The sequence below is a fragment of the Nicotiana tabacum genome, chromosome 6, assembly GCF_000715075.1.
Source record: "Nicotiana tabacum cultivar K326 chromosome 6, ASM71507v2, whole genome shotgun sequence".
Classification (NCBI taxonomy): Eukaryota; Viridiplantae; Streptophyta; class Magnoliopsida; order Solanales; family Solanaceae; genus Nicotiana; species Nicotiana tabacum.
The window spans coordinates 144,487,257-144,507,734 of record NC_134085.1 but is presented as its reverse complement, the minus strand read 5'-3'; the positions used below and the strand labels follow the sequence as shown (position 1 = coordinate 144,507,734).

Below are 20,478 nucleotides of genomic sequence, written 5' to 3'. Positions count from 1 at the left end.
CTATCTCTTCTCTGTGTTCCGGCGACCGCACTGGTAACTGGTAAGACACTAAGAATCACTCCTTCTCTCTCGTTCTCTCTCTCTCTTTCTCCCCCTTTCTTAGAGCTTAAAGGAAGTGTTTGTTCTCTTTTATTTCTTGGATAAAATTGATGAAATAAATTGGGGGTTTCACTCTTGACTTTCTTAAACAGAAATAGACCATACTATACTACTATTTTGAATCCGATTTTTATTTTAATTTTTTATTTTGTTTCGTAGATGGAATATGAGGTAGAGACGGTGAATAAAGTTCAAGCCATTGTAAAATGTGGTGAAAGTGGTGCTTCAAATGATTCCACAAGCAACGTCGAATCTGATTCTGGTTCGAAGAAAAGAAAAATCATGAAAGAAAGATCAGTGGCTTGGAGACACTTCAGTAAGTTCACTGATGACGAGGGTGTTAAAAAAGTGAAATGCAAGTACTGTCCAGAAGAATATGTAGCTAACACCAAAAACAGTGGTACAAGAAATTTGCTATCACATCTTCTCAAGTGTCCGAACAATCCCCACAAGCCGGAGACAAGCCAGACAAAATTAGCTTTTCAACCGAAAGGTCAAACAGGTGATGTCTCACTTATCCCTTGGAAATTTGATCAAGAGGCATGTAGGAGGGCTTTAGCTCGTATGATAATTATAGATGAACAACCCTTCATTTCTGTTGAAAAGGATGGATTCAGAGACTTCGTGAGAGCTCTTCAACCTTAATTTCATATTCCATCTCGTACTACTATGACTAGAGATTGTTTTGAGATTTACCATGATGAAAAACTTGCTTTGAAGTCAATTTTTAAAGAATCAAAATAGAGAATTTGTATTACGACTGATACATGGACATCAATTCAAAGAATTAACTATATGTGTGTTACAGCACATTACGTTGACAAGAATTGGAATTTGCATAAAAAGATATTAAATTTTTGTCCAATTACTAGTCACAAAGGTCAAGATTTAGCTAGTGGTGTTGCTAAGTGTTTACTTGAGTGGGGAGTGAATAAAGTTTTTACTGTGACAGTTGATAATGCAAGTTCTAACGATGTCATGGTTAAAGAATTATCCAAACAATTTACTAGATGGAACACTAACTTGATGGAAGGTAAGCATGTTCATGTTAGATGTATGGCTCACATCATCAATCTAGTTGTTCAAGATGGGTTAAGAGAAGGGAGTGTGTCTGTAGAACGAATAAGACAAGATGTTAGGTACATTAGACAATCTCCAGCAAGATGGAAGAAGTTTAAAGAATGTTGTGATCTAGATAGGATAACTTCTAAAAAATCATTGTGCTTGGATGTTCCTACTAGGTGGAACTCCACATATTTGATGTTGAAGGTTGATACAGTTTATGAGGAAGCCTTTACAAAATATTGTGATATTGATTATGGTTTGATGTCATGTATTTCTAACTGTATTTGTGAGGATGGACAGCCTGCAGGTCCACTTTTAAGTACTGATTGGGATAGTGTAAGACGTATTGTGAAGTTTCTTGAAATATTTTATGAACTCACCTTGAAGGTATCAGGTACACTTTATATTACGTCTAATGTGCACTTTCTTGAGATATGTGTTGTTGGTTCTTCTTTGAAAGAGTTGATGCAAAGTGAAGATGCTACCTTGAAAGAAATGGCAAATAATATGAAAGAGAAGTTTGATAAGTATTGGGGGGATCCACAAAAGATGAACAAAATGATTTTTATTTCATGTGTGTTCGATCCATGCCACAAGTTTCAATCTCTTTCGTTTGCTCTTGCTGCCATGTTTGGAGAAACAATAGGTGTGAAAATACAAATTGAGGTGAAGACATACATAGAATCTTTGTTCAATGTGTATGCAAAGAAGAATGGTGGTTCTGGTTCATTTCCATCTTCTCCATCTTCTGGTTCATGTCCATCTTCTCCATCTTCCCCTGGTTCATGTCCATCTTCTCCAACTTCATCTACTTCTTCATCATCGCTTTCAAAATTCATGTTAGATTTAAAGAAGCATAAGAAGGGGGAAGTAATTGATTCTAAAACAGAGTTAGATAAATATTTGGGTTAAGATGTTGAGGAAAACTTTGAAAATTTTAAAATTCTGGGGTGGTGGAAGTTGAATTCACCCAGATTTCCCGTACTTGCTGAGATGGCACGTGATGTGCTAGCCATTCCTATTTCTAGTGTTGCCTCAGAATCAGCCTTTAGTACTGGTGGACGCATACTTGATCCATTTAGGAGTTCATTGACTCCTAGATTGGTTCAAGCTCTTGTGTGTGTCCAAGATTGGCTTCAGAACGAATCAACAACTCCGGTTAAAATTGAAGAAGATTTAGATAATCTTGAACAACTTGAAGCGAGTAAGACTATTTATTTCTTTAATTACTTTACTTGTGTTTAATGTATACTTATGTTATGTTTCTTTAGATTATTTTTAAACTAATTTATTCTATTACTATCTTATTCTACATACTTTATTAATACCGGAAGAGAGCCTTGCATCGTCGACATGTAGAAGGTAGGATTTCATTTCCCAGACTTTAGTAATTCTGCTTTTATCCAAATGAATTGATACATTTGGGTGCTGATATTGCTTTTATCCCAGCCTTGGGTGCTGATACATTTGGGTGCTGATACATTTCCCAGCCTTGCTTTTATCCAAATTCTACTGATATACCACACCAAGTATTTGAAATGCTAGAGCAAGAGTGATATACCACACCAAGTATATCTGCAGTGTGATATACCACACCAAGTATTTCAGCCTTGTTCTGTTGAAATGGATATTGCAACATGCTTGCATACTTTGTTCTGTTGTATAAGTGTATTGTGTTTGAACTTTGAAGTTTGAGAAATGTTCTGCCCAGAACTTGAAAGTGCAGTGTTGCAGTGTTGCATACTGATCCTCTCATTTTTGACAAGTGCAGTGTTGCAGAACTTGAAAGCGTGCTAGGAATCAGGATTGGGTGCGATGGCCATAGAAGTTGGAACTTGGAACTCTTTTGTGTAGTCTATTAAGGAATTCTGGTTGAGGGTTTCAGTTCATTAGACATATATTTGAGATTTCAGTATATTTTGTTTTGTTATGAAGATTGTGTTTTGTTTATGTAATGGATTCTATGATAGAATTAGGATTTGCAGTTTTCCTTTTCTTGTTGAATTATAATTATTAACTATGTGTATGTCAATTAGGACTGATGTTCGAGAACTTTGTTCACAAGAATTAGAACTATAGAATGACCAAAAACTATGTGGATTAGGACTGATGTTCACAAGAATTAGAACTATGTTAAATTGAACTGTTGTTTATGTTAATTTTGTTCTGTTATGAACTGTTGAATCCGATCCGAAAATCCGATCACCAAACCGATCCGAAATTATGCAATCCGATCCAATCCGATATAATTCGGATCGGATTCAGATTGCATTTTGTGGAATCTGAAATCCGAAATTTCAATCCGAAATGTGCTAAATCCGATCTGATCTGATCCATGCACAACCCTAATCAAAAATACTAATTAATTCCTAGCAACAATTATCATACATAATTAAACACCAATTAAAACAAAATTGCACAATTTGACATTGAATGCTAAAAATGCAAACGATGCATATTTTTGTAATTTTCATTCTTGTAAAACAAACTTAATTACTTCTAATTGTAGAATTAAATCCTAAATGCAAATGCGACATATTTTTGTATTTTTTATTAATTTAACAAATAAACATGCATGAACAAAATACAAATAATTATCAAAAAATGCCACGAAAATTCTCAAAATTGCACACAAAGGAAAATTGTTTTATTTTGAATTTTTGGGAGTATTTCTCTCATAGGGCAAAAATCACGTGCTTACAGCTGCCCCTCTTTGTCCGAAAACACGAAGAGTTTTCGTGCAAAGATAAAGTGAGCGATTTTTGCCCATCCGAGTACTCCGTGTGAAGCATTTTTTGAAAAAGATTTAACCGAACTTTTGCTTCAAAGGTTGCCTACATATCCCTGGCTAGAAGGGAATCAGGTTAATGTAGTCTGGGAAGTTTTGGTAGCTGAGACTACCATGGGACTGCAATGTTACTGTTGTTGCATGCTGTTATTACTGCTTGTCGACCTCCTTATTACACCATGCTGAAAGAAAACAAGAAGCTAGACTAAACTATAATCTATGAATTACAAAATCTTATCTAGATCTTCAGCCGTGCTCTTGTATCTTTTGTTGCTTTGATGTCTCGGTGTCTGCTTATTTCCATCTCGTGAGCTTCGCATTATTTTTCCATCGAATCTTGAACTTCCTTCCTCTGCTGGGGATTCTTGTTGTTTCCCGCTGGGGATTTCGGTTGTATTCCTCTGCTTTACTGACTTGAAATGTATGCCTATGTTATATGGGTGGGCTCCCAACTTCAAAACTTGAAATTTAAAGACTGAAATGTATTCCTCTGTTATATGGGCGGGCTCCCAACCTCTGGACTTGAAATTTAAAGACTGAAATGTATTCCTCTGTTATATGGGCGGGCTCCTAACTTCAAAACTTGAAATGTAAAGACTGAAATGTATTCCTCTGTTATATGGGCGGGCTCCCAACCTCAACCAACAACTTTGAAAAATAAATCGCCATTCTGTTCTTCAGGGGGGGGCTCCTGACCTCAACAACAACTTCGAAAATAAAATCGCCATTCCTTTCTTCAGGCGGGCGAGATTTCAACAACTTCGAAAATAAATCGTCATTCTGTTCTTCAGGGGGGCTCCTGACCTCAACAACTAAACATTGATAATCTTATGAGAACTAAAAAAAATGACTCCCTTTTTTTTTCAAATTCAAACTTTCTTTTTTTTTTTTCAAATTATCCTAGGAGAAAATTCATCAGACTAGGTTTTCTATCTTAGGAGAAAAAATTCATCAGACTAAGACGTTGATCCTAGGAGAAAATTCATCAGACTAAGATTTTGTTATATTATCTTGGGAGAAAAATTCCATCGGACCAAGATTTTGACTCTAGGAGATAAATCGTCAAACTAGGTCCATTTTGTTGTGATCTTAGGAGAAAGATTCATCGGACTAAGATTTGATATCTTAGGAGAAAATTTCATCGGACTAAGATTTGATATCTTATCTTGGGAGAAAAAAATTCCATCGGACCAAGATTTTGACTCTAGGAGATAAATCGTCAAACTAGGTCCATTTTGTTGTGATCTTAGGAGAAAGATTCATCGGACTAATATTTGATATCTCAGGAGAAAATTTCATCGGACTAAGATTTGATATCTTATCTTGGGAGAAAAAAAAAATTCCATCGGACCAAGATTTTGACTCTAGGAGATAAATCGTCAAACTAGGTCCATTTTGTTGTGATCTTAGGAGAAAGATTCATTGGACTAAGATTTGATATCTTAGGAGAAAATTTCATCGGACTAAGATTTTGACGGGAGGGAAATCCATCAGACTAGGACTTTTTATCCTAGGAGGAAAATGTAAAGATCAAAGATTTGAGAAACTTACCTTTGTAATTTCTTCTTTTTCTTTTCTTTTTCCCTTGCGCTGCTTAGTTCCTGTTTCAACTCTCAAGCAAAGAAATATTTATCAGTTTTAAAATGGTGGCCAATTTGTGGCCTTGCTGGGGATGGCTTCCTCCTTTAAATGATTGTGTTGTCTTCCCACGAGACTGCTGGGGATAATGATGTTGGGGAATTACTTACTTACCTGCTGGGGATAATACCACTGGGGGAGTCTCCTTTCTTCCCCTTCTTCAAAATTTTTATTTTCTCTCAACACTGCTGGGGATAAAAGTGTTATCATCTTGGGATAACGTTGTTGAGGATAACGCTGCTGGGGAATTTTATTCCTTCAAATCGGTGATCATTCTTCTGGAAGCTGCTGGGGATGATAATGGCTTTTGCTTTTTCTAAACACCATTTTCATCTTTTTGTTTCGTCCGTTGGGGATACAACTCCTTTCATTAAAACTCGTTATTTTTTCTTTCAACACTGCTGGGGATAACACTAGTTCAAAACCCACTTCCCTTAAGACTGGTGTTATCTTTCTTCCTCCCCATGTGGATACTTGACTTCCAGAAAATTTTCAAAATGAAAAGAAAATTTTCTACCCCAGTTTGATAATCTTCTTTATGGCATGCCTTTCCGCCATCAATGCCATTTCCTTTAAGATTCAACTGTGGTGGTTGGTTGTGATACTCCTACTGGGGATGACTTTTCCCTTTCTCCTTCCCTGCTCTACGTTCCATTACACTATCAAAACTTGCTGGGGATGTTATTATTTGCTGGGGATGATCCCTTTCTGCTGGGGATATCCCTCTTCTTTTGTGGCATAGTTCAAAAACTGGCATTTCTCCGACCTTTTAGTCTCATATGAATTTCCCAAATCATGCCCATTGCTCTCCACGTTGTTCTTTCTTGATTTGTCCACGGCCCTTGGCCTTGAGGTCTATAACCTTTGATTTCGGCGAGGATATCCCTCTTGACACTCGTCCATCCTTTTGTCAATTCCCTCTTGCTGGGGATATCTTTCTTGACACTGGCCTCGCGCTTGTTTCTTTCTAACTATACCATTTGGATGTTCTAGTCAGATCTCGTCTTGCATAATTGGAAAGCTGATGGCATATTTTGAAGTCATTTCTCACTTGTTCTGATCAAACAGACTCTACTGGGGAATTTTTCTATGAAAGGAGAAAGATAAAAAGGAACAGAATAAAAGACAAAGGAAAGAGATGACTCTCTAATGAGGAAACTATAAAATAAAATCCTATCAAATGTGGATACCAACTCTAATGGTCATGACATGCACATATGCCCATCCTCCGTCGTTAATCGCCTTTCACAACTTTCGTCTGGTGATTTCCATCTGATTCTCAATCTTTATTCGACTTGTAGTGCCCGAAGGGTTTTCACTGTCAAGCCTCTCTCATTTTAGTATTTTCTCTCAGCTTTCATTGCCTTATGGTGCCCGTGAAGATTTTCACCGATAAAGCTCTCTCATTTGTATCACTTTCCAGCTGGGGACTGGGGTGTTACTGCTAGACTCTCTCATATTTCTTTGGAGATCAGAGTGTTCACCGATAAGACTCTCTCATTTGTCTAACTTGGCATTTTTTGAAGACTGATCAGAAGGTCTTTCTTTGGACTGTAATGTAGGATTTTGGATAGGGCTAGAAAGAAAGGGTATTAGCGGCTCAAAAATGAATCAATTTTGGTTCAAAATTTACAACCTTCGGAACCAGATTTCTTTACATCAAACACAACTTCTGCCCCAGTTTCTTGCTTGGGGATTTTTATTTTTGTTATACTATGTTACACTATGCACACTATGTACACTATGACCGAGCTGTGAGACGCCTACGTATCCTCTTTGAGGAATCAGGTCAAACGTAGTTCCCAATTCCTTTGTTTTCTTCTGACTTTCTTTTGTTTTTGTTATCATTTTTCTTTTTTTTCTCTTTTGTTGTTTTTGTTGCTTTCTTTTCCTTTTTTTTCTTTTTCTTTTTTCTTCCACGTTTGTGTTTCTAACCTTTGCTACTGATTTCGAATGAGGGGTATGAAAGAAAATACATAAGGCTCAAAAGGGGTAACGAAGGATAAAGTGTTTAGGTTGCAGAACAAAATGTCTTCGTCATTCCAATTTTCAAAACATGTCAAGTGCAAACAACACAATTAAACAAAGATTTTTAGCCTCTTCTGATGGTGCTGAACTTGACAATTATATTCACACATTTGCTTTTTCATTTGTCATCTCTAAAGCACCGTTGGGCAACACTCTCACTCTCATTATCATGAACGACCCTCATGTCAATTTGGCGAATTTTGCCTTTAACAGTTTTCTTTATGTTTTACTTTCCCCAGTTCCACATGATTCGAGATTCGAATAATCTCAAACCGTCCTTATTTCCTTGAAATGTTCCGATCACCTCTCAATGGTTTTATGATTAACTTTTAAGAGTAGGCCAAAACTGTGTGCGCATGTCATGTCACTAGAATTGGCATTTGAACAAGGACAAAATAAAAAGAACTAAACAAATAAGATGACTGGAGGTAACAAAAGACCGGAATTTGCATTAGACAAGCGGTGAAACGGTTCGTATAACAAAACAAGCAAAACAACTGGGGTACAACCTGGGAACAAACCTAAAACGAACCTATACAACACTAAACGAGTTACTACGAAAAATAAACTAGGCAAAATAAAAGGATAGAAAGGTTTGGATCATAAGACAATATCCGGATTACAACCCTGAAAATAACCCGGATAACAGAAATGTCAACAAAATAAACCACCAAGACTCCTCTCCAGCTAGCCAAGAGATGAAGTCTCTTTCCAATTATCAAACCTGGCATCTTAGCCACTGAGCTTCACATCAATATTGCCTAGACCATTACCAACTTCAACATCATTAACCTCAGTCAACAAGTTCCCAATAGGATTCGAGTGCTCCCTGTCATCAGGCATCTTTCCCACAAAGTGTTCATCATGATGTGTAGGTAAAGGATTCTGCGCGATGTTCTGGGTGTCACTATCTTGGATCACAATTAGATTTTCCTGGATCATCCTTTCTATTTCTCTTTTCAAATCCCGACAACTTTCAACATTGTGCCCCTGGGTATTGGAATGGTATTCACACCTTTTAGAAGGGTCAAAGCTTCTTGCACGTGGGTCCACATGATGTGGAGGAATAGATGCAATCATGTCATGATGCTTTAACTTCTCAAATAAGCTTTCATAGGACTCTCCTATTGGTGTAAAATTATCTTTCAACCTTCGTTACCCTTTATACCTCTGGCTTGGATGTGGGTTATAGGGAACCTGAAAGTTATGTGGAGGCTTCTGGAGATTTTGTGATGCTCGTGCTCGCCTTCTGGGGTGTTTTGGTTGCTGGGCAACATACTGAGGTGGAACAACAGAGTGTTGTGGGTTCTGAGGTGGATAATAATGCACAGGGCATTCATGGAAAACTTGAGGAGGCTGCTCATACCTTCGAGATGTTCTCCTGGGACCTCTTCTTGACCCTGATGTCATCATGATTTCTTCAATCTTCTCTTTTGTGTCGCTAAAATTATCAGACTCAACCCGGACAGTGTGAGTTGCGGCTTTAAAAACTGCTTGACTTATAATTTTGCCTGTCTTAAGACCATTCTCTATCATTTCTCCCATTTTGATTGCTTCCGAGAAGGATTTGCCAACTGTGGACATCATGTTTTGAAAGTAATCTGGCTCTTGCGCTTGAAGGAAGACAGTTATTAGCTCGTGGTCATCCATAGGTGGCTTAACTCGAGCTGCTTGCTCTCTCCATTTAATGGCATATTCCCTGAAACTTTCAATTGGTTTCTTCTTCAGGTTTGAAAGGGAAATGCGGTCTGGGGCAATGTCGAGGCTGTATTGGAACTGTTTGACAAAGGCCTGTGCCATGTCATCCCAGATATACCAGCGAGACGTGTCTTGATCCATAAACCATTCGGAGGCTACTCCCGTAAGGCTTTCCACAAAATAAGCCATCAACAATTCTTCATTTCTTCCCGCACCTCTCAGTTGATTGCAATACCTTTTCAGGCGGACTATGGGATCTCCATGTCCATCGTACTTTTCAAATTTGGGAGTCTTGAAACCAGGCGGCAAGTGGACATCGGGGAACATACATAGATTGTCGCGACCCAAATCCCGATCGTGATGGCGCCCAGCACATTACTAGGCAACCCCGACCATTATTCAACACTTAACCCAATTTATCAAAAATAGCGGAAAGAAATATCAATTAAGCAAGATTAACGTACTGAAGATTTTAACAAAATACACAATATAATCTCACTAGGATCCGGTGTCACGAATCTGAGCCTCTAAAATACAGAATATCATCCTAATACACGGTATATCCAAAGTCCGATAATGCGGAAATAAAGAGACAGGATATGAGGGAGAAGATCAATCGCTGCGAACGCCGTGCAGCTACCTCGATACTCCCAGAGGCTGGATCTGCTGATCAACTGGATCTACTGAGCCTGAGACTGCCCTGGATCTGGACACAAGGTGCAGGAAGTAAAGTGAGTACTTCGACCCAGTGAGTAATAAAAGTAACTACAGTCCGAAGATAAGAAAATCTAGTAAATACACAAAGTAAGCTACAATCTGAATATACAGCAACATATGGAATTGAGCAGCTAAACACCAGTATAAATACAAATACATGAATGCAATGCAATGCATATGATGGTACATTCCAGTACCCACTGCGGCGTGCAGCCCGAGCCATCCATATTTATTTATTGTCGACGGCGCTCACTGGGGGTGTGTACAGACTCCGGAGGGGCTCCTACAGCCCAAACGCGATATCTTGGTCAGTCATTGTTACCTGACCGGTCAGCCATTGTTACCTGACCAATTTATATCATACAGTGCCATTGTTACCACTATTTAAGTATATCACCAGTGTCATTGTTACCACTATTTCAAGTATATCACACAGTGTCATTGTTACCACTGTTTCAAGTATATCACACAGTGTCATTATTATCACTGTTTCAAGTATATCACACAGTGTCATTGTTACCACTGTTTCAAGTCACTTTATAATCAGTCCAGAAAATAATATAATAAGCCCCTTGGGCATTTACAAAACAGTAGTTCCCAGCCCGGAATACATTTAAAAATATCATTTTAGTTTTCAACACTTAGAATTATGGCTGAGTTTGCAAAACAACATTTAAAACCTTGGACTGAAATTAAATGATATGCAAATCATGCTAAGCTGTAATATCAATCCTCGAAGGATTTTACAAATCGGCACAAGGCCCCAAACATGGCATCAAGCCCAGTAATATCAATGAAGTATGTGTATCAATCACCAGTATAGTATAAACATCACACGGGATGGACCAAGTCACAATCCCCAATAGTATCCGACCCCGCACTCGCCATGGAGTGCGTGTCACGCCTCAATATAGCATTACGATGTGAAAGTCCGGGGTTTCAAACCCTCAGAACAACATTTACATCTATTACTCACCTCAAGACGGCCAAAAGTCTACTCCGCGATGCCCTTTCCTTTCGAATCGACCTCCTCGCGTGTCGAATCTTGCCAAAACCACAAGTAATATATTACAATAGGCTAAGGGAATATAACCCAATCGAAAAGACTCAAAAAATATCGAAAATCACGAAATTTGCAAAACCCGAGCCCCGGGCCCACTTCTCGAAAAATTACAAAAGTCATATCACCGGATTCCTCGTCTCGCCACGAGTCCGTACATATAAAATTTACCAAAATCAGAGTTCATTTGACCCCTCAAATCACCAAATCTTATTTTCAAATTCCTAGGCCTAAATCCTCAATTTTTCTACAATTTTCAAGCTCAAATCCATACATAATTGATATACTTAACTCAAAATAGGTGGGGATAACTTACCTTCATATTGATGATGAAAATACCCTCTTGAAGCTCCCCAAAAATCGTCCATACTTTGAAGAAATGAAGAAAAGTGAGCTAAATCCGTGTATAAAAGAATCTGTCTGTGCTTCGTCGAGTTGTACCTTGAACTTGTGCTATACAAGTTGTACATCCTATTAAAATTGTTCCTTGTCGGACACCTTCTGTTTAAGCACCCATAACGTCTTATATAAATATCCAAATGACAAACGGTTTGAAGATTTAGAAACTAGACTCAAAGATATTTAATTTGATAGGTTGTACACCATATAACTCTTTATATATCCCGAGATATGAGCTTCTAAAGTGCATCGTAAATTCTGCTGAAATTGCTCCAGCAGCCCTTTTCGATCCATCGTAACTTTCAGAGATGATATCCAAATCGCGAATGGTTTAACTTTCCGAAAACTAGAATATATGGGCTACAACTATCGTGTTTTGCACTTTTTCTGATTTCTTATAGATTACAAGATATGAGCTTCCAAACTGGACTACTCGCACCTAAAATTTTCTGGGCACAACAGAATTTTCTGCAATTTTTCCTAAGTCCGAAATCACTCCGAGACACCTCCGAAACACTCCCGAGCCCTCGGGGCTCCAAACCAAATATTCTATTGCTTATTTTTCTTCTTTTATTTTTCTTTAAATAAAACTAAAATTCTAAAAATGTTATAAACTAAATTAACTTATCAAAAATACTAATTAATTCCTAGCAACAATTATCATACATAATTAAACACCAATTAAAACAAAATTGCACAATTTGACATTGAATGCTAAAAATGCAAACGATGCATATTTTTGTAATTTTCATTCTTGTAAAACAAACTTAATTACTTCTAATTGTAGAATTAAATCCTAAATGCAAATGCGACATATTTTTGTATTTTTTATTAATTTAACAAATAAACATGCATGGACAAAATACAAATAATTATCAAAAATGCCATGAAAATTCTCAAAATTGCACACAAAGGAAAATTGTTTTATTTTGATTTTTTTGGGAGTATTTCTCTCATAGGGCAAAAATCACGTGCTTACAACCCTAAGTTGGAAAGTGCATCGGCCTCACTGTTTTGTTCTTGAGGAACATGATCTAGAGTCATTTCCTTGAAGCAATGCAAGGTTTCTTGAAGCATCGTCTTTAACATCGAATACTGGGGGGCATCACCCTCAGAGATTATATTTTCGAGGAAAATACTTCACGCCAAAGAGGGACTCGATAGGAAAACTTTGTAATGGGCCAAACGGTCAGATAAACCGTGTCCATACAGAATAATTGAGCCCGACGACAAAACATGTACACATGTATCAATTATTCAAAGAAGCATTCTTTCTATATCAAAACATTTTGTGTCTCAAAGAAGTCTACTGTTATACGAGCTTCATACTTGTAATTCTGCGAGAAATGGCTCAAGGGACAAAATGCAAAAAATATACCCCGAATACCCGGGGACTATCATCGACAGTCAACACATTCGAGTCATCTAAACTTGAATTCATAAGACCTCAAAAAGACATCCCCTCGACATAAAGGCCAAGGCTATTATACTCGAGGACTAACCTTTCGAACAAGTTTGAAAGATTATCGGGAAACAAGTCTAAGAGACATACCCGAAGGCTACGGTCATATTAAAGGCTACGAGCATATTAAAGACTATGGTTATATAAAAAAGGCTACGGTTGAAATAATGCAGCTCGGAGACGTCCGACTTCTTCCATAAGTTAAAGTCCTTCTAATACTTCGAAAAAACCGGTTAAATCAGGCTACCCTCGGCAGAAGCAAATAAAAAAGGGCTTCGATAAAATCAGCCCTCGAATAATTTAAAGGCTTCGATAACATCAACCTTCGAAAAATCCTCAAGAGGTATTCAATTATCGTAACACAAATGGATTATGAATGAGGTTTCGATCGATCGAACCTTCGAAAAATCGAACGGGTACAAAAAATACATGCTAAGGCATAAAGAAATTTTCACTAAGTCTTTTAGCCGAATAGAGGGAAAAATTATAGCCGTCTTAGAGGCCGAATTGGCCCAACTTAAAGAGCCTAAGGGCCAACATAAAAGAGCCTAAGGGCCGAAACATGTAGAGTTCGAGACCTTACTCTCGCTCAACTCGGACTCAAGAGTCCCATCATCCCGAGCTCACATCAAATCAACTTAAGCTTAGCTCGAGGATTAACAAAAACTTTAAGAGATATTCTGTTATAAGTTCAAAGATCGCCCATTGATCATTAAAAAACCTAAGGGTTTGTTCTATTCAGAATCTAAGCAAATGAAGTTATCAAAATTTTTCACAAAACAAAGACAAAGCATTATTCAATACACGTCGGAAATAAAACAAGAAGAAATGGAATTTCTTATATTCACATAGAGTATTTACAACGCCCACAAAGGGCCTTACAAAAAACAAAACAAAGGAACCTAATCTACTTCGGGGCCACATCCTCGGGAACCACATATTTGGAAGCCACATCCTCAAGAGCTGCATCATCGGGAGCTGCATCTTCGGGAATCTCCTCCTCGGGGACTTCATCCTCATCTCCTCCGCTCCCGGATCCACTAGCAGAATCCTCGTCATCGGAGAGCAAAGCGACAGCCTCTTCCTTCAATGTTTTTGCTTTTTCAATATCAGCTAAGAGGTCAAACCCACGAGCGTGCACCTCCTCGAGAGTTTCTCTCCGGGACTGTCGCTTGGCATGGTCGAGAGCACATGATAACTTAACTTCAGCCGTAATGGAGATTTCGTGTGCCCAAGTGTTAGCAGCTTCAGTGTCATCTCGGTACGAGGACACAAATGCCTCTGCCTCAGATTTGGCCTTCGCAAGCTCAGCGGCTGATTTAGCTTCGAGCTCCTCGATTTTGCGGCTCCAGACCAAGATTTCATCCTTTGCATTTTGAAGTTGGCATTCGATTGAAGTCAGCTATTCTCGAAGTGTATCTTTCTCTAAGGTGAAACGGTCCATGTGTTGCTTCCACCCTAGGGTCTCGGACTCTTTCATCTTGAGCTCTTCTCGAAGCTGCTATACTAGCTCGCCTTTCTGCTGGGCCTGCAAGGTTGAAGTGTTAGTTGCCAAATCAAGTAAATGCATAACAGACCCTCAAAGGCTATATTACCTTTTCAATAAACTCAGTCTGTTCTTAACGAGCATTCGCCAACTCGACTCGGAGATCCCTGACCTCCTTCTCTCTTTGTACATAAAGGTGCTTAAGGACATCCCTCTCTTCCACCGAGTTCTTGAGTTCAGCTTTGTATCGGGCAAGCTCAGCCCAAGATTTGGAAAATGCTTGTCGGTGAAGCGACACAACCTTCACATAAAGAAAAGTAGTTAGACTTAGAAAAATGAGAATTAAACTCGAGTGTAATTATGAAAACAAAAACTTACTTGTTTGAGAAGCCTTTGGGCCTCATAAAAAATAAACGAGGCGTCAGTATCGGGACAATCATTGATCCCCGCAAGGTACTCCCAAATAATATCACTCCCTTTATGGGTTGTTCCCATATCAGGAGTCCTCATGGCCCGGGCATCTCAGAATTGCCCTTCGGAGAACATCGGTCCTGGCGGCGAGTCATCTACATTGATTATCCCAAGTGATTCACTTGGGATATTATCTTCTCTTTAGAGGGCCTTGGAATTAGGCTCTTCGAGCTCGCCCACCAAATATCCCCCGGGACGAGACACACTTTTTCTACCTGATGGCTCGGGGACTTTGCTCGAGCTCCCCTCCGAAATTTTTTCGGTTCAAGATTGAACCACATCAGCTACCATCGGTTCAGGGGCGTTCGAAGCGTCAGTGCTTCCTCTCTTCCGAGCTACCAGCAGGCAGTCGTCATCTCCTCCATCCTCATCCTCATCCTGAAGGTGTTGGGCCGTTCTGAAGATAAGGCCATGGAATTCGAGCCTTGTTTTTCTTTGGCTTCGGGGAACTTGTAGGCGACCCCCTTTTCCTTTTATTTTCCTTGGTGGGCTTTGGGATTTTTTCTTCATCGGGCGGGGGTGGCCGCATAGCAATGGCATCTTCGAGGCATACATAATGATAAAGTGAGTATTTCACTAAGAAACATAAACATGTGAACAAGAGAACTCACCATGGTTTTTAGCTTCCTATCGACCCTTGGCCAAGTTACGCCAACTGTGTTCCACGTATGAAAAAGTGGAGGACAGTTGCCGGACCCAACCTGCGAGGTCCGAGACCGTGCCAGGAAACCAAGAAACAGCTGCACCATCAGAAATGGATTAGATCGAGAAAAAGATGAGATCGAGAAAGAGTAGGGAAAGCAGAATATAAAGTCACCATCGATAAATCTGTACTTACGTTTCATGTTCCACTCCTCGGGGAATGGCATCCTCTTAGCAGGAATCAGATCGGAGGTCCTGATTTGGACAAACCGGCTCATCCATCCTCGGTCCTTGTTCTCATCGATGCTGAAAAGATATTTTGAGGATCGGTGCTGCAGCTTTATGAGACCACCTCAATAAAGGCGAGGGTTGTATAGCCTGATCAGGTGGTCGAGGGTAAAGGGCATCCCCTCAATTTGGCCTGAGAAATACCGGATCAAATTGACAATGCGCCAAAAAGAAGGATAAATTTGGCTAGGTGTCACCTAGTATTGTTGGCAAAAATCAAGAATGACTAGATCTACGGGACCTAACGATGGATCTACGGGACCCAGTGTAAAAGGGTATGTATACACGCTTAAGTATCCTACCTTATGGGTGGTAATGTCCTCTTCGAGGGAGGGGATCACAACATCCTTATTCTCTCAATTGCAATCCTTTTTCACCTGTTCAAGTTCACTTTCAGTTATCAAGAAGATGTATCGACACATGGGCTCACATCGACCTGGTGTCGACACAAGTTTATCAATTTTAAAATCAAAAGTTATCTCGCATGGCCCGGGAATGCACTCCTCGATACGAGGTGGCACCACTGTTCTACCTCTGGTCGACCGTGATGATGAGGAAACTTTTTATTTCTGAGGAACGGTCTTAGATGTTTTAGCCATTGTTGTTGAGAAATTCAAAATAATAGAAGGAGTAGATGCTGTAGCAAGAACAAATTGAGAAAAGGGTGAGCTTAGAGAAGATGAAGAAGCTAGTGAAATTTTAAGAGTGATTTGAGTAGTAAAAAATGTAAAAATTGTGAACTTGGCCTATTTATAAAGGCCTCCTTAACGGTTTGGGGAAGCCAATAGCCGATCGTCAGCCGCCTACAATTAATGACCTTGGGAACTACGCAGAAACGACCTTTCAGTCACTTCAGTCGCTGACATCACGAGATTGACATCATGATTGAGGCATCAGAGGATCGAGAACCAAATCTTTTCTTATCATCTTACTCTAAGAAACGCGGGGACTATCTGTATACGGTCGAAATCAGGTATGCCCGATTTCACAGCCTCGAAAAATCACTTCAAGCCCAAGTTTAGGATGGGTCGAGACTGAGGCCGATGAGCTGAGTCCGAAGTTGATGAACGGAGTCTGAGACCGATGACCGAGTATAGGGTTTAAAGATCGGAGTACGCGGCGAGCATCGAAGCCGAGTATGATTGACACTGAAATAATGCCGTGACGGGTTTGTTACAGAAGGACAAGATTCTCGCCACATTCCCAAGATCATGGCGTAAATTATGGAATAGATTCGTACGACCTAAGTACGAATCCGTACTAGGCGGTTAGATAGCTGTTCCAATAAGATTATTTACTGTAAATAGAAATGTACCTTATTTAGGGTTCCCCTGCTATATAAAGGGGACCCCAATTATTTGTAAACATCATCAATCATTGGCAAATAATATACTCTCTTACTTTTCTACCTATTGTTCATCTGAATCATCTTATTATTATTCTACTGTTCTTATTCATTTACCTCGAGGTCGCCTTTGCTCGAGGACGAGGTCTTTTTACGCAATTAGTTTGACTTGCCTTACTCTTAAATTTATACATTAGATTCCATATTTATTAATTAGTATTGGATTAAATCACATATCTTTGAAATCAAAAATAAGTTTAATTGTTACTCGTATTTTCGAGGTAAACTCATGGGCTAGCCAATTTTCAGACTGGTAATTAAAAAATAGCCAGCATTTGCAAAGTCAATAAAAAATAGTCACTATTTTGCTGAAACACGAAAAGTTCCAGCATAATATGCTGAATTATGAAGCTCCTGCGTATAAACATCCAACGTATTATGTTGGAACTCCGACAAATGGAAAGTTCCAACATAATATGCTGAATTATGGAGCTCATGCGTTTAAACTTCCACCATAATATGTTGGAACTTCAGCATATTATGAAATTCCAGCACATTATGCTGGAATCTTATAAGTAAAAAATTCGTACTCCAGCATATTATGATGGAATTTTTCCGGATTTTAAGGGTATTTTTGTTGAGATTTTATCTTCACATAAAAAATGGCTAAATTTTGATTACTTTTGAAACTGTAGCTATTTTTCAATTACCAGTAGTAAATCGACTATTTATGATTTTTTTCTCAATTAAGCTAGATATGCTAGGAGCTACTTTTGCAAGGAGAAATATTTCTAATAACCTAAGCTACTACTATGGTCAAGACGTTGTGGTGCAAGTGACCCCACTACAATGTAACAACCCTCTTTAGTTAATATATATTAAGTATCTTTCTTGCGGGAAAAAAAAACATACACACAACTTGGGCAGACCAAACAAAGGATTAGGTTTGGGTTGAATTAGAGAAATGTATATTATTAGCTATTCCAAAAATTTAAAATATATATTCGTGTATATATGTATATTATATTCAATAGAATATACATATTTTTTTTACTCCTTTCGGCTAGTCAATGCGATTAATTTCAGCCTACTGACCAGTTTTATATCTTGCCATTGAATTATGTAGGAGTCAGATAAACAACCCATCAAGAGGTTATTGGACTACAATTGAGAAGTTATTTATAAGATATTTGACACATTTAATGGTGTGAGGCATTTCGTGGGAAAATCACATGGATTTGATCCAAGTCGGACAATATCGCAGTATATTAAAAGTATCTTTGGGTCAGTTTCAGGGTCGGCTGATGGGTGAAGCAGCTAAAGCATTTGCTTTAAGCCTCACCTTTTTAGGGGCTCCAGCTTTTACCCACAATTTAGTAAGTTAAATTTGTATTAAGTATGTAGAATGGTTTTTTATAAACATATAAAAAAAGACAATATTTCATTTTGTAATTGATTTATTGTTTCAGTAAAAAGAACTAGTAATTTGGATTTTCCCCTAAGTTCTTTACACGTGAAAATGAATTGTGGAATAGGTTTGACATGAACATTATTGTTTTCTCTTTTTACTTTTCCTCAATTGTAAATGTGTAGATTTTAGAAACTATTTAGAACTTTACATATCAACATATCAAAAATAGACTTCAAAAGAAAATAAATATTATTTGTTTCATAATTTAAGGCCTCCCGTTAAAGTTTGGCTTTAGACCATCAAACTTATTGAGCCGCCCTAGTCAGTTTAGTCTAATAACTGAAATCAGAGCAAATGGTTCGAGTATGAAGATGCAGAGTGATGACCTGGAGCTCGAATTATTGTCTTTGCCTGTCTATGAGCCAATTTACTCTATCTTTATACGTACCTTGGCGCGCAAATACAGAAGAATAGTTAATCTTCAAATAAGTCATGTAGAACTTAATTCAACGGAGGAGATTATGGGTGTGTGAACAAAGTTCTACCTAAAAGGTAAAAAAAACAAGCAATACTCTTAATGGTATATGGTATTTAAAAAAATCATGAGGGCTTAACCCAAAGTAGACACATTATCTTTAATAGCTTGTTTGGTCAAACTTTTAAAATCAGCTTATTTTGAAACAGATATTTTTCAAAAGTACTTTTCGTTAGAAACAGTTTGTGTTTAGTTAATTAATTTGAAAATACTTTTGAGCAACAATTAATGTTTGGCCAAACTTTTAAAAAGTACTTCTAAGTGTATTTTTCTCAAAAGTACTTTTCAAAAAAAAAATACTTTTGGGAAGAATTTACTTTTTTCTGCTTCTAAAAAACTGTTTTTGCTTCTACTCAAAATCACTCATGTCCTAAGCATGAACAAACAACTTAATTTTGAGAAAAAAAATACTTTTGACCAAAAAGAAGTTTGGCCAAACAGACTATAAGTCAGTATAGACCAACAATATATACAATGCTATGAACGAAAAGTAGTGGGACTTTGACTCAAGTACTATAATGCAACAAAGAGACATTTTTGGAAAAGTCAAAGGCATCTCCTACAGTAATTCAAGGACAATAATGCAAGACCTACAGTAATTCAAGGACAATAATGCAAGACATATCCTGAAAACTTCACGTGAACAAAAGAAAAGAAAGATTCTTCAAGCAAAATGAAGTCTGGAAGTGAAGTCCTCGATTTAATCACAAAATGTTATTACAAATTTTTAACCCCCCTCCAATTTGGTATTAGAGCAAGAAGGTTTTTGGACTACACCTTTATGATACAACACAGTTTTACTAGATATATAAGTTTTCACAACCAAGTAATATATCTTACTTTGGAAATTATTAAAAACATAAATTTTTTTTAGAGCAACACTAAAAGGATATTTGAATAACTCAGAAGAAGTTGAATTAAATGACAATTTTTTTAAAAATTAGCTCATTTGGGAAATACAGAGATCTAATAGAGAAATAGCACAAAGAGAAATTATTTTAGATCTATCAAAAGTGAGATAAAACACATCTCGTTAGGATAAATCATATTAAAACACAATACTGCCAATAGTAATCACACACGAGCGATAGACGCGATCGACGACAATAGAATCTCCCACAGGTGTGGATACATATACAGGAGTTCTCAAAGAATCACTAGACACAACCAGATATGAAGCAAAATAGGATGACACGAAGGAATAAGTAGATCTCTGATCAAATAGAACTGAAGCATATCTATCACAAACTGGAACAATACATGTGATAACGGCGTCAGATGACTCGACCTCAAGCCTAGCTGTGATAGCATAACATCGGGGCTGGGCCCCACCACTCTGAACTATG

The 20,478-nt window shown here is 38.1% G+C and overlaps 1 protein-coding gene across 1 annotated transcript; it reads left to right on the top strand.

Annotated features, from left to right (window-relative positions):
• Window positions 1-258: 258 nt before the first annotated feature.
• Window positions 259-744, top strand: LOC142182088 (zinc finger BED domain-containing protein DAYSLEEPER-like). The gene has a single exon (XM_075256010.1). The coding sequence runs from the start codon at window positions 259-261 to the stop codon at window positions 742-744; it is 486 nt and encodes a 161-aa protein (XP_075112111.1).
• Window positions 745-20,478: the final 19,734 nt, after the last annotated feature.